This window comes from Acanthochromis polyacanthus, chromosome 7 (genome assembly GCF_021347895.1).
Source record: "Acanthochromis polyacanthus isolate Apoly-LR-REF ecotype Palm Island chromosome 7, KAUST_Apoly_ChrSc, whole genome shotgun sequence".
Lineage (NCBI taxonomy): Eukaryota > Metazoa > Chordata > Actinopteri > Pomacentridae > Acanthochromis > Acanthochromis polyacanthus.
Window position 1 is genome coordinate 13,936,664 of NC_067119.1, and position 21,257 is coordinate 13,957,920.

The 21,257-nt window shown below is 39.7% G+C and overlaps 1 protein-coding gene across 2 annotated transcripts; it reads right to left on the reverse strand.

The window, feature by feature from the left end:
• Positions 1-27: 27 nt before the first annotated feature.
• Positions 28-19,820, reverse strand: lifra (LIF receptor subunit alpha a). Of its 2 annotated transcripts, none has more exons than XM_022192304.2 (18): positions 19,649-19,820; positions 11,108-11,317; positions 10,771-10,907; positions 9,924-10,077; positions 9,419-9,694; positions 9,119-9,245; positions 7,500-7,636; positions 7,190-7,332; positions 6,891-7,044; positions 6,529-6,593; positions 6,012-6,243; positions 5,542-5,727; positions 5,170-5,271; positions 4,854-5,000; positions 4,543-4,677; positions 4,233-4,326; positions 3,987-4,053; positions 28-3,861 (listed from the first exon to the last, which is right to left on the reverse strand). In XM_022192304.2, exons 2-18 carry the CDS (start codon positions 11,211-11,213, stop codon positions 3,175-3,177), a joined length of 2,949 nt encoding a protein of 982 aa, XP_022047996.2. In that variant the 5' UTR covers positions 11,214-11,317; positions 19,649-19,820; the 3' UTR covers positions 28-3,174. The 2 variants fall into 2 exon arrangements, with proteins under 2 accessions (XP_022047996.2, XP_022047995.2); XM_022192303.2 differs by lacking the exon at positions 19,649-19,820 and adding an exon at positions 13,875-14,264.
• Between the last annotated feature and the right edge of the window lie 1,437 nt (positions 19,821-21,257).

Here is a 21,257-nt window from a genome sequence, read left to right on the forward strand (position 1 = left end):
GAGAAGTAAACACCACTGACAAATTGGTAAGTGGCCAAATAAATCACTTTATTGCCTTTAAACAAGTAGCATTTCAGTTTGTGTTATTAGTGTTAACATTTGTTTATTCACTCAGAAGCAATTCACCATCTGTTTCCATTCAGTAAAATAATCTGCAAAATATCATGAATTGTGAAGCATTTTCAGTAACGAAGGCATTTTTTTGATGCACAATGCTTCAGTCATGTTGTCATGCACAACATTAGTCAGTGTTAGTGTTTTAAAGCCGTAGTGTAACATAAACATGGATTTTAAGGGTTAACGAGCCACTTTTTAGTAATAGTTTATGCAGCATGCATCGACTTCACAAAAACATCTAGGACAAGAGATGAAGATGTGTAAGAAAGCAGGTTTACCCAGCTGTATACACCATGACATTGTAATGCTGGAGTAAGCATGAGTTCCAATTTAAAATGTGGATGGAAAACGTAAAAATGTAATAGCCTGACAGGTAAACTTGATGTCAGCAGCACACTAGCACTACTCATACTGTGTCTGACAAAGCGACTCTGCAGCGATAAGGTAGCAATGCAAAGCAGGCTAAACTAATAAAACAGGATCACAATTCGAATTCAGTATACATGATTCTTCAGCAACACTTTTCATGTGTTTAAGCACACAGCAAATACACATTTTATAAGACGCTAAATCTTCTGTCATCAACGCAAACATCTGACTTTTTTTTGTCAAGAAAACTGGTTAGTCATCTTTATAGTGTAGGACATATAATTTCATCTAATATAAAACACTGTAACCTTTTGTATTGTAAGAACAAAAACAAATGAAATTACAATTATGTACAGTTAGTTGCATATAAAAGATTTAAAGGAAAACAAAAAGGTGCCGTTTTGTTGAACCAAATCAACACAAATCATGTAACACGTAGCATACAAATAATCTTTGAAGCAATGCTTGTTCAAGAAAGCACGCTTCAAAGGAAAGCAATATGCACACATATTTAAATACTCAAAAATATATCCACCCTTTAACACTGCCTATAAGCAAATACTGATCTCACACAATGCAAGGTATAGCTTTTTCCCCATTAATCAAGATAAACAAAAGTTCTGATCAGTTTGGCAAGACAAATAAAGGGGGGATACATTTTGTCAGTAGTCAAAGAGGACCGACTGCCTGCCTGTAACCGGTTCATCGATGAAGACATCCACTATAGTTAATCTGAGTCACTAGTCATGTCACAGTAGTTTTACTTAAAGCTTGTTGGCTGGAGGCACTGAGAAACAACAAACCACAGGCTGCCACACAGGTAGGCCCGGGCTTGACTCTAAAAAACACAATAAAATCAAAAATCATATCACATCCTGTTTACTGGACGTCAAAGGATAAACTCTGCATACTGACGCTTTTGGAAGCCTAGCCAATGGTACATTCTTACACACACCGTACCACAGTGATTGTGATCATGCTGAACCTGACGTGCCGTCAAGTGACCGAAGCAATTTCACTCGCCTTTGTCGACAAAAACCGAATGACACCGTTTCTGGAAAACTGTCTTTCATTTCTAATTCATGCTTTCCCTTTGGTCCCTTTTCCAATGATAAAAAAAAAGAGAGAGCAAAATAAAAAAATAAAACTATCAATATAGTGTAGTCTTGGATCTCCCAGAAAACAAACAAGCTTAAAACCGTAGCAAATCCATTTCAAATTCATTATTGCCCAACTCTCTAGGTTTGAAAATAAAACAAGGAATTCTTTGCATTCAACTGAAGGAGTTGAGCAGCAAAAAATTAAATGTAACCACATCAAAGTGAACTGCATACTAAAACGGAATAAAATGGACATCATCTCTATATTATGCTCAGTGCCAGTGGAATCTATAAGTCCAATATAATGTATTTTTGATCAGTTAAGTGCATTTCTGTAAGTTATCTTTGAACAACCATTTAGGAGTAAGGCAGTGAGTGAAAGGTAATATGGTGCAAATCACTGGAAGCATTACTTTTATCAAGGCAGTTAAAACATTGAAATTTACCACCCTCGTTAATTTTTACACATGACAATGCTAAATACCAATTATCGAGCTCAAGGTAATGCACGAGACATGGCATGAAAACAAAAGGACACTGGCCTGATAGTGAAATGTTTCTCAACAAGAAAAAAAATAAACTCTATTGGTTCAGGAAAACAAAAGAAAAACACTCAAAAAGTAACAAAATAGTGTGTTCATTCATTAAATTACATCAGTTTGAATTAATGTTCTAGCTTATATCAGTGTACATTTAACGGGCTCATCACCCACACAATTCCAGACCATAACAGAGAGCACCACTCCTGTATCTCTGTACAATTATGACTGTTCTCATAAGTGCATCTTTCGATGAACATCTGTTCAACCAATAATTTCTGAAAAATAGATCATGATGGAAGCTACCTTTGATACTGATCCAGGAAGTGCTAACTTTACAATTAGTTTTTTTTTTTCTCCTTTCAGTGGCTCATCAGCTGTCGAAAAGTGGGCAAGACCAACCCAATGGTGGACCAACAGAAGACACGGATAATGTCATGGGAGAAGCATTTTCTGTTCTCTCAGCAGTCTCCTATTGCAACTGTTCTTTTGACGCGTTCATTCAAAAATGTTCCATACTTTTATGGTGCTGTCATGGGGTTTGAAACGTTGGTGCTTTCAGTTTTCCTCTGCGGTGTAGTCCAGTTCGCATCACAAAAAATAAAAACATCTGAAATGCAAGCTAAAAACTGGACGTACTCAACTGAAACACAGGATATGCCACTATGAAATGCCCATTGCACCGTGTCATGGAAAAGACAATGAGAGGATCTAACAGCCATCAGGTTTCCAGGGGGCGCAATAAATATGATGGGAAGAAAACAGGACAAATCGTTTAAACGGATTAGTTGTGAGGATAGAAATGTTTTGATGTATAAATATAAAGATTTTGTGATATTTGCACAGAAGAGAAAAGAACCAGATATGTATTTCAGTATGTTGGGTAAAAACACCTTAAAAACGTCATTAACCTTCTGTCGGAATGAAAGAGGGGATGTTTACCTAAACCATGCAGGTTAGGCTTGTTAATGACACTGGTAAGAGTAATGAATAAGAAAGTTTTAGTGAGCCCCCCTGGCCTGGCTGCTAGTAGTGAAAGTGAGATGATATCATGGTTTTGTAGATGAAAGCAGGTTGGTGAACCATGTTGCTGCCGATGATGACTGTCGTTTCTCCTCTCCGTGTTCCTCTCCATCGGGGAGGAGGAACTGAGTGGAAGCGATAGAGGTGGGGGATCCCAAGGACGGTGCCAGGCTCCCCCTTTCCTCAGCCTCCATGGGGGAGTCAAAATGCCAGGAACTCTGGGGTTTGTAGCCCCCAGAACAGGCAGCCTGGGCCTCTAACAGCGGCTCAGCTGAAGCTAGGCCCATGTCATCACTTGGGGCTCGAGGCTGCATCTGAGGCTGGTAACCTCCACCTCTGCAGCTGACAGAGTGAGCAGCCTGGGGTTGGTGGCCCTCAGAGGAGCCCTGCGGATCCAGCTGGAAGACCAAAGAGGACCCGGAGGTCTGGATCCCCGTGTACGTCACATCTGTGTGTGCTGAATCCAAAGACGATGCAGAAGAAGTAGAGGAGTCTGGAAAACGGGGCCTTATAGGCCGCTCATCTACCACCTGGTTGTAGTAGCGTAATGACGTTGGTTCATCTGTGTCAACTGGCTCGTCTCCTATCCCCTGACCGTCGTCATCCTCGTCTTCTTCAGGAATGACGACGAGCATTTCTTTACTGGAATCCCATTCTGGCTTTTCTACAATATGGACCATACTGTGGGGAGATGGCTTCACATCCAGTGGGCCCTGAAGGAAACACAGAGAATTTTAAAGTGTTTTCACTGCATGTGATAAAAGAAACTAAAAAGGGGAACAATAGATTAAAAGCACACAAGGAGGTTAGTCATGACTAGATTAAGCTGATACTGTACCTGTGCACTGGACCAATCACTGGGCAGCTTGGGTTCAGGTATGTCTGGATAGAACGCCTTTTTCACCCTGGTACAAACAAAATGGATATATTATCATCCAGTGTCCAAATAAATTCCAAAAATGCCTCCTAATAGCTCCTCATTGATACAGTGTAGAGAATAAGCTGCTGTATCTATCCAGATTTTACAGATATCCTTGAAGTGTTGCTTTGCATGTACTTGTTAAATTATTCATGGAAGACTCACCACTTCCTTTTCTTGTAGCAAATGAAGGTAGCAATGACCAGTAACAAGGACAAGATTCCCAAAGAAGTCAAGATTTCCAGGATCAGCCAATCACCTGCCAGGACAGGACAATAAAAGTAAAAAATATTAAACTTGACACAAGATGACTATATTTCAGAATAAATCACTGTGTAAACGAAAGCCAAATATGGCACCCTTTAGGATTTATATTAATAAACACGCGTCCTCCAGCATCAAATAATGGTATAATCGAAACAGTCTTTGTCAATTGCCAGGGCTAGATGTACTTAATAACTATATATTCACATACTGTATGATTCCATTGCTATGATGACAGTGGTGCCTGTTTCCTCGCCGGCCGAAGTGTAGGCCTTGACAGTGAATTTATAAGAGCCCATAGAGAAACCCTTTACTGTGTAGCTCGTTTCCAGGTCTGACAAATTGGCTGTTCAAAGGACAGGGTGGAAAACACAAAGGGAGAGAGGCACAGTAAGCAAGGAGAACAGGAGAGGTAAAAATGACGTCAAAAGTAAGTGAATTTATCAGGATACAAAATCTACTTCAACGTATTTTGTTGACTCTTGTAATACCAGAATAATGTATGTTCCTTTTTCTTTTTACCTAGAAGTGTAAGCTGGGAACCATTACTGATGTAAACATTGTAGCCCAGGAGGAAGCCTCTGCTATCAACCATCGGCATGGATCTCCAGGTAAGGAGAATGTCAGAGCCTTGCTGGCTGCTTGACAGACGGACAGACCCAGAAGGAACTGTGAAAGGCGCAAGGGAAGGGACATAAGAAAACAGGGGAGGAGGGTTAGAGGCACAATAGAGAGAGGGAGAACAAATAGACAGTCATTAAGACGCAAAGCATGATTTCTGATGTAATTGCTCCTTCCAAAAGGACAAACTCTCCACGTGCTCCAGTGCTATCCTCACCCAGCTCCTCTGTGTATCCCTGCCAACGCTGCAGCAGTTCTGGGGAATCTGAGGGGCAGCTGTACAGGGAAAAGCTGTATCTCACACCTGGCTGGAAATTGGCTGAAGAAAAAGAAAGAGATTGTTACGTATTATACAATAAAATTTAATTTTTATCCAAATCAATCCCCTATTGGGAGATAATTGAGATTAAAGCTGTGGGAGAGAATGTGGGATAGGGAATATCTTGCCAATTTTAAAATTGATATCTCCAACCAAGAACAGCGAGGGGACAAAGATAGTAGAGATTAAAGGCTGTACCAAGTGTAAAAAAAAAACACTGGAACACATCTGAACTATGCTGAATACAATACTCTGCTTTCCCAGACACACCTGACTCAATGGAGACATTAGTGTTCCCAGCAGGCACCTTGATCCAATCCACAGGACAGTCGTATGTGCAGGAGGTTTCATGCCATTCTACCACAAAACTACAGGTGGCATTGGCATTGCTCTGCCACGACAGAGGGAAGCCTTCGTCTGTATAAACTGCCCTGGACGCAGCTGGGAGCTCCACATCTGGAAAGAAGAAAATATGTATCCAGTAATGTGGAAGCTACATGTCTTCATTTTCTCTTTTTAACTTTTGTTTTTCAAGCATTTCATGACTGTGAAACACAAACACAAAAAAACCACTGAAAAACCATCCTGCTACTTTCAGTACCAAATAAGTTGAACTTATTCAAGTGCTTCTGTCACATAAGGTTCAACTTGTGCCTTGGGGAATAAGCAAACTAAAAACTCTTTTCTTTCTAGCAACCTTTAAATATGCGCAACACACACTTCCCTCTACTTCCACATACCTGGCAAACGTAGAGATACACTTGCAGGCGGAGACATCCCATCAGCATTCTTTGCCGTCACAGATGCTATGACCTTGTTGTCACCACTTAAGTAAGCCATTTGTGTGAGATTGAAAGGTACAGCAATGGTATACTGTGACAAGATAACTGTGTGCTGTCGATTTTCTTCAGGGTTCCAGAAAGTGACGCTATAGCCTGTGATCTGACCGTGGCTCTGTCTTTGTGTTAGAGGCTGGAAGGAATTCAAATGAAAAGAAAGACAAGGGGAGAGGCAAAGACAGACTCTCTTACTCATCAGATATTCAGGGTCAAATTTTTTAAATATCAAAACAGTGAAAGGGAGCAAAAAGAGAAAGCAGGAAGAACTGGCAGAAATAAAGAATGAACACTAAAACAGGAGGCAGGCAATATAGGTGAACATGATGTAAGTCTGCGCTCTCCGCAAGTAATAAATAGCATAAAGTAAACTGCCAGTTGTAAATGTAACTCAATTCAAAGATGAAATAAAAGACATTACCTTCCAAATGACCTGCCCAGTTCCATCTCTGTTTCTCCACATCCACACATCAGGGGCATCTGGAACTAAGAGAGGACAAGAAGCGTATAACTGAACTGAAATATGGCAACGCTGCTGCTCTTTTATTAAGACAATTAAACGACAATTCTACCAAATGTAGTAACCTTATAAAATGAAATTTGCATGTAGTAACATTAACTACTTATTTCAAATCATTCAATATGAACTGCTCATACATTCATCAATCAAATAAAAAAATTACTGATAGATGAATCAAAGAAAATAACCATTTCTGGCAGCCATGACTTCCTGAAATCTCTGCTACAAAAAAAAAAAACAGATGCCACAATATAATCGTTTACCATCGGTCTTGGTTTTGAAGGAAATGGGTTTGCTCCATGTTCCCCACTTCCAGAAATTCTGCTGGGCACCGCAGCGGACCTGAACACTGTAATCCTCAACAGGATGCAGGTCCGACAGAACCGCAGACCGCAGACCCACACCAGTGAAGGTACGCTGAACACACACATCAGACTTCATCAACAACAAATGTAACACAAAGGACAGAACATGCTGCACAAGCTGTCATTTGTCGTAAGCAACGTGCTAGAGAAGCGGAGATGACGTATATCCACAACACACATGCACAGAAACTACTCACCTTTGTTTTGTAGCCACCGGCAGTGAACTCGACCTGACAGACGAGAGCCAGGGAGGAATAGCTGCTGTACTTCCACTGCCACTGCACAGTGGCATTCCAGGCATGGACGACAGAGCTCAGCTCAACTGGAGCTACTGGACACACTGAGGAGAGAAGGTGAACAACATCAGCAAACTGAGGACAAGTAAAATCACATGCGTTTCATATCTTTATTCTGTTCTACCTCTACTTATGAAAGCTATTCTAAATTATTTTATTGGTGTATAAATATGTGCAGAGATTATAACTGGGCTACAGTTGAGCCGCCTACCTCTGTGGCTGAGTTCAGCAGAGTCAGTGAGGCTGTACTGACCAAGAGAATTCACGGCTACCAGTGTCCAGTTTTCCTCCCACTGAGGCACGCTGCACTCTGTCTGTTGCTGCAGTAGGCTGTTATTGGTACAGTCCCTACAAACGAAGCAAAAAAACACAAAATAATAAGCAGCCGATTTGCTGAGAGTGTGACAATAAACACAACCTAATTCAATTAAAATAAAACGGAATCACTTCAAATGCTCCGTCTAACCTACAAAAGAGGACACTGGCCCAGACAAATTCTGGCCAGCTTTCAGATCGTTCCTGTAAAAGGTCTGGAAGTCAGCCAATCTGCTATCAAATGGACACCCAGAAGCAAGTGGTTACTTAGACTAAGTGCTTTATATTTCTCGCCTTCCTCTCTCTCTTGGTTGATGTTTTTTTCTGTACAGAAAACATTTTTTAGACAAAACAGAGGGAAGAACAATAAATAATTCAGAGATGATATCTCAGACCTGCACAGTCATTGCACAAAGAAAACATTCTGCATTCTGTCACTGCCACAGCTGCTCCATCCATTTGTGACTTGGGGATACATATACTGGGATACATATACTTGAATTTTTGTTTTAGTTTTACAGTGGTTTGGATCTGAATGAGATACGCAGTGTGGCACACTTGGCTCTCCAAAGCTTTAAAAAAAATGGCTATAATCCTTATTTCTACGGTGTCTTGTTTGGTTGTTCAGAATTTTTAGAAAGGCTCAATAGCATCGTCGCCTTCTGTATATTATTATTATTATCATTATCAATGTCATTGTTGCTCATTTTGCTGTGGTTATTGTTGTGGTTATAATTATTATTATCATCATTCTTGTTAAGACTGTAAATATTGTTGTGGGTATCGGAATGGTTGTTGTTAGTGTCGTCATTGTTGTTTTAAGGGGATTATTCACGATGTAATTAAAAATTGTCATTGGGTGGAAGTAAACTCGTCTGAGGACAAACAGACTTATTATATTTCAAAGCCCTCTTAAGAGTCTCTTATCCATAAAACCCACAGCTGTTGGGCCTCAAAATTGTGGAGCTGTTAATGATCAAAATTGGGCGTGTTGTGTGAAAGAGGTTAGGGGTTTTCCCAGTGACGTTTTTGGTGTGGTTCGCATGATTTGGTTTCACATTTGTTGACTTGTTTTGGTGGCAAATTAGTCGGTGCAAAGGAAAGAAAAGTCCAAGACAAACTTAAGCTCTTTTAAGCTGGATTTATGATCTGTCCAAACTGAATGCTAGAGGGGCAGACAGTCTCGGAAACCCTGACAATCTCCATCATTATTCCTGCTATTAACAAGCATCATTTTAAGAATTACACAATTACTCTTTGTTACAATCTTTGACAGATTGTAAGAAATCAATTTGAGACATGAACTGGAGTGACGTGGAAATTTGATCATAAATTACTGACACTGAATTTCTCTGCAATTTGGCCATAACACTGAACATGATATTACTATTAAATCCTTTTTAATGGATTTTACAATTTAGAGGGTGCTTTTTATGAATGAAGGAGTGTGTACAGCTGTGGTGCTCGATGTTTTTAAAATTTTGAACTACTGTGTTTGCGAGAGCGAATGCGTACCTATTGTTCACTAAGTAGCGAGTTCTTCTTTTGCCATACAAGGAAGTGTCTCGTCCATTATTCCACTGGCACACAGTTGAGGTTAAATCATGAGTCTCACACACAAAATCACTGAGCTGTGGTGGATCTGGGGATGAGAACAATCAAAAACAGGACATCAGTAAAGATTGTAAAGATACACAGAATTACAAAGATGTATTTTAAAGACAAGCTCGGTCTAACTCCTCCTCTCTACAACTCCAACCACAGTTGCCTATGTTACATGACAATCATTCACATTCTTATTCATCTGTGTCTTACATCCAACAAACACCACTGCTCCCGACAGACTTGACGAGCGATCCGTGAAACAAAGCACGTTGGTTCCCGACGCTCTCGACGGTCCCTGATTAACCACTGTAGCGGCATAAGTTCGTCTACTCAGCCGCGTTGCACTCATGACTGTGCTCCTGTACTGGATGCTACCAAACACCTCCCTCTCTGCCACAATGCAACAGAAGGTGGTGTTGCTCCCCACAGGTACAATTCTGTCCTGGGGGTATATCTGTGTATCTTTATTGCTGGGTACATCGCTTCCTGAAAAGAAGAAGAAATGAAGAAGCTCAGTAAATAGACATCTATATTTATGTACAAGGGAAAGCCATCGGTTTGTCTTAAAAAATACATTTCAGTAAGAAAAGTCATTTAAGTTTGAGTTAATTATCAATTAATTAACAATGAGTCCCAAACTAACTGAGCAGAATTTACGTTACTGTAATTTCTAATGTTTCACAACATATATGGTGGCAATTATTTACGTTCTGACCTTGAAGTATTTGAGTGTCGCTCCAGTCACTTGTCATCTGTCCATCTCTGGAGCGGATTCTGACTGAGAGCGAGGTACACTCCAGAGGTTCAGCTGAAGTCCAGTTCCATTCATGTCGACCACTCTCCTGATTCACTGTCACAGACACAGTCCCCTACAGAAAAAAATCAACAGAAAACATAGCTATTGAATGGAATCCGAGCAACATGGAGCTGGGGATGGTTGCTGGCGACAGACAATCAAACTTCTCAACTGTTGTAACAATAACCTACAACACAATGTAGAATCAAATTACCTATAAATCTATCAAAATACAATATTACTGCAAAATGTGCTACAGAGGTCAATACATTATATGCAGCTTTGAAAGTGATCCCCGATGTGATCTTTTACAATTTGACTGGCAAATAATCCAGGCCGATGGCAGTCTACTACTAGTACTTGTAAGTATATCAGTATTAGTAAATATGTCAGGCAGTGACTGACTGTACTGAAGTACATAAATGGCAAAGATACAGTATTTTTTGAAACAAGTGTCAATCTTTCATAGTTTTGTAAAAATTCATTTTCATTACATTTATTCATTAATTTATTGTTATTTATTGCAACAGTAAAAAAAAAAAAAGTGTTTATAGGAGCAAGATCAAAAATCTGTATTTTTTGTGGACTTTGTAAAGAAAATATAACTGAATACCAATGCCATCAATTATTGTCAAACTGTCAAATATCTATATCATAGACGCTTCAAATATACAGCTCTTTTCATATGAGAATGCAACAAACTGGTAGTACAACTGTGCAATCAGAAAACCTGAGAACAAATTGACCCAGAAAGAAATGTTCTTACATAGAACACAGTTTCATTGAATTCAGTCCTTAGAATGATGAGGTCAAAGGTTGTGGCTTCTCCTCCCAACCAGGATATGGATAGTTGTTGTGTATTCATGCTGGCCAACAGGCTCACCTGTTCAGGTATAGTAACGGCTGTAAAAAACACAAAACATCAGATCAGGAATTAGCAATTATAGTAAACATAGTAGAAATCAAATGCATTAATCCCCACAGGATCCAAAATTCAAACCTTTCCATATGGACTTCTTAATACTAATAGTATTAAATACATTCAGAATTTCAGACTGATTGATTCATTAGAACGTCTAATTTTAAGGTAGTGCTGTTCTTACCAATTCTGGCATGAGTATGTGTAGCTGAGAGCGTCAAGAAGATACAGATGAGCCCGATGAGGCTACAGTTAGGCTTTGAACTTGGACTGACAGCTAAACGAGGCATGATTATCAACTGGCTGAGCGAAAGTCTGCAGATCCTAAAGTGATGATCTTCTCCACTACAGCAACACCATGCGAGACATCCTGAGAGGCAGACAGAGGAGAGCCCTGTGGGGAAACAATAGCAGAAGTATGAAAAACAATGGCACATATCTGATGAATATAACAGAAATCTGTTGGCGCAAAATATTTAAAAAAAAAAAATAACATCAATACCGGCCAAAATAAGAATCACAATTATTTTGAAAAGTATTTCAATCCAGATATTAACTCACAGATTTTAGTGTGATATTCTTATCACACTTTTGCATGAAAATGAATAAACAGAGCTCTGCTTTCATTTTCATTTGGGCTACATTAAGGTGGTTCATGTACAAATCTTTGCATCAAAATAAGACTTAAAATAAGATTCTTCTTCATCTGAATTTAGTGCATGTCCTGCTGGAAAAACACAATTGTCAATACTACTTTAGATCTGCTCACGGATGGAAGCTCCAACTTTCTAGTAATTCTATCTGTATATGCTGTTTCCTATTGGCAGAATTCTCCATGAGCAACATTTTCTGTGAGCGGAGTGCATTTTAAATGTCAACACAGCAGTCGATCATGTTTGTCATTTAATGGATAACCTATTTTCGTCCAGAAAAAGAAAAAAAAATCTCCTCAACTCTCGTGGTGCTGGACTGAATGCTGCTGAGTAGCTGTCCTTAGAGCCTTGCAAACGTAAGGCTTTTATTCATGATATTAACTACTCTGGCATGCACTGTGTTCATAAAATGTCTCTTAAGATAAGATTTGCTTACTTAGCTCCTGTCACTGCCAGGCTCAGGAGAGGAGCTGCTATCTGTTGAACTGTGTTTTTACAATGAGTCCCTCACGAATGCATGCCAAAACCAGAAGCACCACTGCCAGGAAAAGCTAAATTCTACATCAGCGCAAGAAAACACATCTTTCTGACAGCTGCTTTCAGGCTAGATGTCGAAACCCACAAGTTGGAGAATGCTGTTTACATAAAGCTTGCTGTGCTGCTATTCCAGTTCTGGACTGGTGCAGTTTTTGAAAGTTGAAGGATTGTTTTTGTGCTAATGCATCAGCAACGCTTCTGCTGGTTTGTGAATAGCTTGATTGAGATCGTGCAGACAGACACAGTAAAGCTGGACACTGACAGCTGCGGGACCAGCATGATGAACTCATACAAGATGCCCTATGAACAGCAGCTGGAACTGCTTCTGTGTTTATTAGTAGCTATACAAATAATCCTGCCTTACGAATTCCAGCACATTTCACTACCTCCCTGCAGTAGCATTTCAGTATTTAGATATATGCCGTCAAATATGTGTGTCGTAAACAGTGCTAGAAAACCTCAGAACCAGAGAAAAGTGACTTGGCAATTCACTTGACCCTCAAACACAAACCCCCATATTTAGGAGCAGCTTGGAGAAATGCTAGGAAAAATAATCAACCATCTAAATAACCTGGTATCCAATGAACAGAAGGTCGTAGTGTATTAAATTCTACTGTCGAGAACACACTTGTTCCCACAGATCCCTCTGGCCTGAAAGTTGCGCTGCCTCAACCTGCTCACTGACTGAGGCTGCCTGTCCACAAGAACCACACGCAGCATTAAGCAGCTCCAGCAAACAAGTTAAATATATGCAATACAAATGTTGGTTGGTCTGGCAAAAACAGGCAACTTACCGATTGGGGATAAATCTGCATTTATTCCTATTTGATGACATTTGCACATCAAAAGAATAACTGAAAAACCAAAAAAAAATCAATACTGATATTATTAATAATTAATTATTAAGAATGGACTTAACTGAACAGCATCAATAGTACTTCAACAGCAACTTGATAATGGCCAAGAACCAGATGCAAAGTGTTTTACACTGGCATAGTGAAAGAAATGAGCTTAACTGCCAAAACATCTAGATAGGGAGTGCAAGATCATGACCAAGCACGTACATTATGTGATTCTTATTACCTGCAAAACAGAAAGCAAAATGAACAAGCCCAGATGTACAACATGAGATATTGCAAATCAGTCATGCTTGGCATTGACGTGCCTGCATGTGCATGTCTGAATCTATAATTCCCGGTTTCTGTAACTGTAACTGTCGCCTAGACACCGCAGCAAAGTTGATCTGGTTTCCCTTGAAACAAGCTGGGGCAGGCCTCAAACAGCTTGGTCGCTTGATAAAACAATGCTCTCAAGCACTACCAAGCCCATTATCGCAACAACACAACCCGAATGCAACACACAAAAACACACAAGCAAAGCCTGTTGAGGAAAACTGAATAGGTGAGTCTCACTCTAACCTGAAGAATCCTTGTGAAACAAGTAAATGCTGTCTGCAGTGCAAACAGTATGACGGTACAGTGTGATGCTGACAAAATCTTAATGAGTTAATTTTATCCATGACGTCACCACTATAAACCTTAAGAACGATACGACATCGTTCCTGTTACGGTCTGTGGTGGTTTGAACCCAAGCAGCAGGCGACAGGCAGGCAGGTGAATTGATAATGAATTTTATACAGCAATCAAACAGAAAAGCACTCCACATGGGAGGCACGGGGAATAAACAGAACAGGGAACTAAAGGCGACGGCCCACGGCCGCGGTGGGGTCTAAACTAAACTAAAACGGGGAGGGTGACTCACGGTTGTCCAGGGGGGAATCGGGAGACGAGGCGGGGACGGGGCTGGTGAGAACCGGTGGCTGAGCTGTGGCAGGGACGGCAGAGCAGGCGGAATCCGGGCAGACAAGGGGAGTGCAGAGCGGAGGAGGGGAGACGAGCAGACGAGGGTTCCAGGATGATGGGAGGAAGACGGAGCAGGCGAGGAAGTCTAATGGCCGGGAGGAGAGAGACAGAGCTCGGGCAGAGGTGTGCATACGTCGGGGAATCGCAGATAATGACCCAGCAAGGGAGCTGTGGGGAGAGCCAGGCTTTATACTCCGCTGATTGCAGATTTGAGCTGACTGTGCTCCTGCACAGCCACTCTTAATCACCCAGAGCGCAGAGCAGGAGAGGGAGGGGCCATGACAGTTCCTGTATGTGTTTTCACAATTTATCTGTGTTTGCTAACAGTTGAAGCTTTGACCTGAGATCAGAGGTGGATTAAAAAAAACAGACAAAAGATTCCTTGCTGACAGTTATGTACTCCTCTGAAAAAAGATAACAAATCACAATGCAGAAAGCATAACAAACTGCTAAAGGTGCCCGATTTGCAGCTCACAACGACACTTCACATGAGGCTACACAAACAAATACAAATTCCAGAGAAAAGCTCGTCTAAATTCTGGGGAAGGAGGATGTGAACACTTCTTTAAAGTCCTTATCCAACTGCCTTATTAGTTCTTATTTAGAAACCATTTAATTTAGTCTGATTTCTATCCATAGTCTGATGAAAAATGCAAATATCAAGTAAAACATAGGCTTCTACACTGCCATCAAGTCAAAATGAATCTATACACAACAATTTAAAAATAGTTTGTTAGTTTTTTTTCCTTCTAGCTGGGTTAGCAGCCACATGAAGAATTACAAATCTCAGATGTGCTTTTCCCCCTCATCCCTGAAGTAATTTCACACATTTTTCAGAAGAGCTGCTAGACTCGAAGCTAATATGGATGAACTTTCAGGCTTCTATCCAGTTGATTGTACTGTATGTATGGCAATTATTTTTTCCTGTGCATGTTTATGGCAGTGTAACAACTGAAGGAATGCAGATGCTAAATCCAATGCATTGAAAATTTTGCAGAGTCGCTAATCAGCTCTATCTTCAGCCAAAACCCTAATAGTTTTATTTGGATTTTTTTTTTTGACTTGGGTAACAAGAAAATTTGAACCCAAGTGTGCTGCTCAGATTTTCCCAATGTTGGCTGGGATTTTAAGTGTGTATATGTTTTAAAATACATCACCTTCAGGTGGAATTCAGAGGCCTGGCTCAACATAAATACAGCTGTGGAGAGTCAGTGTTTCACACACTTCTGTACCTGCACCAAAATGGTTTGTGAGCCCTCTGGGTCCCCACATGAAAAGAACATTTGTATATTTTAGTGGCCCTGGATCCTAAAGATTATTTTTCAAACTTTTGCACCAGGCTGAAATGTTTTACAACCTCCAATAAATTCCATGACCCTTTGAGCCCTGAAAAAAACAACAACAGAAAAAACAGCACTGATGGGAAGCGGGTAAAAAAGCTCTAGATTCTGGGAAATCTCATCAAGAATCTGATAGCTACAAATGTACACCAACACACAAATCAATAGCTCTCTGCTGGGCTTCTGTACTTTGTCCTTGTAGCAGTAATAAATGTGACCACAAACTGGAAAAACCACAAAGATATTGTTGTTACTTAAAAACCAAGCCTAAAGCTCATCTCTATGTCCGCAGAAGTTCAATTTTAGGAAAGGGTAGATTTGCCTAAAAAAAAACAGCATCATGACTTAGAGTGTTCCACCTCTTTCCAAACCAAACTTTGCCACAGTTCTGTTTGACTATGTAGCTTTATAAAGTAACCTTTTGGAGTAAGCCGTGGAAAACATCCAGGTATACTCCCACACAAAACATACTGCAGAGGACTTACCACCATGTGATGCAGGCATTTCTCAGAATTCAGACTTATTCAATAGGCTACTCTGTCTAATAGTTTCCTACTTCTAATAGTCAAAGCATTAAAATATTGGCTCAGACTCAGCCAATATGTTACATACTCATACTCAGTTTCCACGTCTTGAAAGATTGCATCAGTCAAAGAACGTAAACAATTACTGGCACTTGTGAAGGTAGGTGTGTTTGCTTTGAGTATGTGCATGTCCTGCCTGGGGCACCTGGCTTCACCTTTTGCTTCTAAATCAAAGCTAAGTTATCAGTGAATCTTTTGATTTTTTTTATTATTATTTCAAATGCATATTTAGTCTAAAATTAAAAATAATATAGAACCAAAAACCAAAAGCTAATTATATTTTTCAACTGTATTGCCTGGCAAGCTGCAGCGAGCAAATATTTCATATTTAAAGATAAATGATTTCTCAATAGGGACGACAAAAGTCACTGATTAACATTTATTCGACTTACTGATCTGCTTCCATTCTAGCTTCAGTCTAAAAGAATTCCTATATATAGTTTAAGTACAAAGCGAATGTTATCCCCACTTGAACCAAAACCAGGGCAGAAATAAAAATGAACTGAAGCCAAAGCCAAAATTACCCACTGAAAACTACCGCTGCTCAGAGAGAGAAAAAAAATGCTTGGCGAAAACACAACAATAAGCTTCAAAAAAAGCTTTATAGCAATATGAATGAATGTCAGATTGTGATGAAGCTTTCATAAGTTGTAATGTTCTTGACAGATTTTGCTCCAGTCTGAAGCAGAGTAGTCCATTTGTATACAGAGCCACCACTCTGAAAAGCACCTTACTATTACAGCCACATAATCTAAACCTGTGATAGAATTTTCTGTAGCCAAAGCCACTGTGTGTGTGTGTGTGTGTGTGTGTGTGTGTGTGTGTGTGTGTGTGTGTGTGTGTGTGTGTGTGTGTGTGTGTGTGTGTGTGTGTGTGTGTGTATGTATGTGTATGTGTATGTGTGTGTGTGTGTGTCATCTCCGCCTACGCTAAGCAACGCTGTCATTACTCTGTCATACGATGACCGCTAGGACCAAAGAAATAAGCACACAGTGACCCTAGTGTACTATATAAGTGTGGTGACATTTTGAAACATGAGCTAAAGTTGCAGCTAATTATGTCCGACTTCTGAATGTGATGAGAGGAAAACCGGATGCTTGTGAGAGAATAAGTGAAAAACAGGGCAAAGATAGCAAATGGGTCTGTCTGTGCGTGTGTGTGCAAGTGAAATGTCAGTGCTTTGACCTCAGTGGAAAAGGGACGCTCAGTTCTCAGTGTCTGTAGTTTTTGGACTTCAACCAGGCAGCATTTCCTTCCTTCCTTTTCCCCTGTATTCCTTTATGAATGCAAATGCAAATATTTGAGGGAACGGAAAGTGAATGAAAGCTCACTTTTAAAACACGCTGTTTGTTTTTAGATGCGTATGGAAGAAGACAAACACACACAGTGAGAGTCAAAGGCACACCATGTCAAAACCAACCCCAAGAGAAATATACAACCACTGGTCTGAAACAGAAAACACACCGACAGGGCGTTGTTTGTCCTGGCAGGTACAAGGAAATTCCTCTATTTATCCATATTGTTATAGTGACTAATGCTCAGCGTATTGAGTCATACTAGAATGACAGTATGTGGCATGAAATGTAACCATCTGTTTTAACAATTTACTCTCATACAGGACTACAGTAGATGTATACCACATGAACATTTTGGACAGGACACAGCACAAATAACTATTCCTGCTCATTATTGTTGGAAAAATGAAGAGGACAACATACCCAAGGACAGAGCAGTGTCAAAAGTATCAAACCGAATAGCTTGCTGTTCAACATTTATGAAAATATTAACAATAATTGTTAATATGCCAATTTCCAGCTCTGCATTTTTTATCCTAGTACTTCACTTCGTGAGCTCAACCGCAACGCACTAGAGGTTCCGAAAGCAAACTGTAATCCTAATAAATGACATAATTTCCCATTCTTGACATTGAATGACACCTTCTCAGATTCATCTCTACATGTTTGAGCCTGAATTTGAAGTATATAATACTACTCAAGCAAACCGACGAAGGCTGCAGATTGACTTCGTGGGTGTAGTGCACCTGGCTCAGATGACTATATAAAGAATGATGAGCAGACATTAGCTCATTGTGAAAGTAGACAAAATTATCGGAAATCTAGTATTTCAGAGCAGAATGATGTCTCAGCTTTATTAAGTCGTTATTTGGAACTTTGGCCACACATGAACATCCAACATTGTCAGCGTAGACTGTCAGTCACCCAGGTCATGGTAATTCTAGGAGCTATGGAAAAAAAGGAACTGGACTTCACAGGCGTTTCACCTCTCAATATGAGGCTGAACCGAACTGGATGTGAGGTGCAACATGTTCAAGACCTTTAAAAAGAATTGCTTTTTACTGAAGCTTTCTTTCTACTTCACAGCTGCTTTCTGTTTATTGTTTATTACAAACATTAAAAGACTAACTTGTAGCTTTGTATTCACTATTAGCCAAGACAATTTTTTATGCATCTCACGAACATTAGTGTGGAATGGACAGTGAAGCACAACTCTTGCTGCTCTGTTCTGAGCGAGCTGAAATTTCCTTAACTGTGTCTGGGTAGCATTGGACCACACTAGTGGACAGTAAGGAAGGTGAGATAAAACAATGCTTTGAACCACAGTTTTAAGAACAGGGAAGAACAGGGAACTGTGAAGAAAAACATCCCAGATCCCCTTTAAGGGATGATTTGCAGCACTTATGCAGTTGTAGATGATGAATACCTGTTAAGAAATGATTGTTAATCCACCCTAGCTTTCATCTTTTGATGCAATTTCTGTATTTCATTTATTTAAGTTACTACTCTGAAATGGTCTCATAGTATGCATTCTTACCTGCAATAGTAAATAATAGCAATCAATTACTCAGTAGGGTATATGCTTGCATGATTACTGCTTTTTTTAAACTCACAATTTTCTGTGAGACCATGTTGTATATTTACATAAGAAAACAACTCGTCTCCTGCACGCACGAGTCATATTTGGATAAACACTATATTTGTTCGCAGCTGAGTGTAAAAATGAACACGGTCCTGCCATTTGAAGACGAAGAGAGACAACAGTTGTCGCAGAGCTATCATGTAAAAAAACTGGCTGGGTAGTCAAAATAATGATAACTATAACTTAAATATATATATATCACTTATGAAAACAGAGTTTGCAGGTGCTGCACAAAGCAAAAAATAGAAATAAAGTGAAATTAAGGCTGATCTGACAGGTGTACGAAACAATCACCATGACAAAATATACTACAGTATCACCAGTGTACATCTCAACTACAGAAAACGAAAGACACAAGGTGTAAACAAGTGATGCATCTACTCACTTAACACCCTATAAATAAATGTTCATGCGTAATATGCTTTTCTTTTTTATATTCTGATGATGCTCTTCCAACAGAAACAGATTAATACAGCACACATCCCTAACTGCACCATCACGGGACGGTTTGCATCATTAGCATTAGCAGCACGAGAGATACCTTCACAACAAGTCGCATCTTCAACAACAAACAACGATTACACGTAACGAAATGTGACGAAGCTGTCATTTTAACGTCATTTTGTAAAAGGAGACAGTGTAGACAATAGGAATTAACTGAGCTGACGGTCATTTTAAGTTGACCTAGGAGCCAGCACCCCAGCCACATTTTACGCAGGCCACTGATGTTTGGAAAAACACTGCTAGCTAGTGCAGCTGTCGTGTCGTTAGCTTAACGGTCATTATAAGTTAACAAATAACACCAAAATTACCTCTGGTGTGGGGATAAATCTTCTTCAGTACTCTTTGGGCTATGTATGGAGTAAATCCGGCTCCGTAGAAGCGCTGTTATTATATTTTTAACAGCTCGTATTGCCCCGATCCTGCCCCCGTGCAGTGTAGTTTGACCGTTCCCAACGATTCCAGGGTAGGCTTGGATTACTGGAATACAGTGTACCAGGATTTGATTGACATGCTCACTGGCCAATAGGCTTCGAGTGTAGTCATGGGAAAGGCGTTGTCGAGCTGTTTACTTGCTACGCAGGAAATAACTCCATATAAGGGAGATGAGCGCAGTCACGACCCCCAAGCTGCTCCGCTCCAGTTACAAAATAGACTGTTACCCACAGACTGTATATAAAGTCTATGCTGATACCAGAAAGTACATGGAGCTATGTTCATTTTGTAGAATTAACCATTGTTACACAATATACACACACCCGCAATTTTGAGGACTCTTCTGTGAGACCCAAATGCACCTCCGGAAGTTACTGCAAAACGTTATCACACAAAGAAGCTCATTTTTATGGAAAGTTATCAGACACAAAGCTTTTTAAAAGTGTTTAACAGACAATGCTATAAATTACCTTTTTAAAAAATATATGTAAAAAAAATTGAATCAATTATCAAAAACACTGCACAGAAGTTGAAAAAAATGCACATTGATTTATAGAATAAGATAGGACAAAACCTGACAAGAAATGCAAAAATAGAAAAAGGCTAAAGACATAATGAAGACTTTATACAACTTTCACATATACATCTGTGTAACTGGTGAAGATACATAAGGACATGTACTGAAATGGCACGATATGGATTATTAAGACTGCTAGACTGAAACAGCATTAAAAAAATACAAGACATAAGAAAAATAAGATAATGTAAGAGATTGAGAAATGCTCAGTAAAGCAGAAAATAAATTGATAAAATAAGCTCATTAAGAGTACAGATAAGTTTAATAAAAATATAGGCACTTTAGACCAGATTTTACATGGTAAATGTAATGGTTACATGGTAATATTGGTTACTTGAAAGCAGTGGGAAAAAGAAAAGCCTTCATTATTCTTACAAATGATCTGTAAATGCATCCGGGGCAAATCTAAGTTCCGAGGGGAGCGGATTCCAGCAGCAGGCAGCCTAATGACTGAACAACATTTCACCATGTCTGGTCTGAACTCTGGGTACCACTAACTGATCGGTCCCTGGAAACCCAAAGGAGCTTAGCAAACATATCTTTTATATATTTTGACCCTCAGCCCAATCTGAGACTTATACACAGTAAGTACGGCCTTAAATTTAATTCTATATTTAACAGAAAGCCAGTATGGGGATCTAAGAAACTGAGTAATGTGTTCTCTCTTCTTGGTATTTGTCAATATTCTAGCATTGTGAATGAGTCAAATTGTGGTCAGATGCATCTTCTTAGCTTTAATTATCCATGAGATTCGTCCAAAGTGGAATTTGCTTGTGACAAAGTAATTGGTAAACACCTGTGAATGTATGTAAGGTCCCACAATTCACACTGCATGTCTGGGCAAAAACTAAGTCCAAGGGATTTTCTGTTGAAGCCCACAATAAAATTTTGCCAAGGTGTTGATCAGG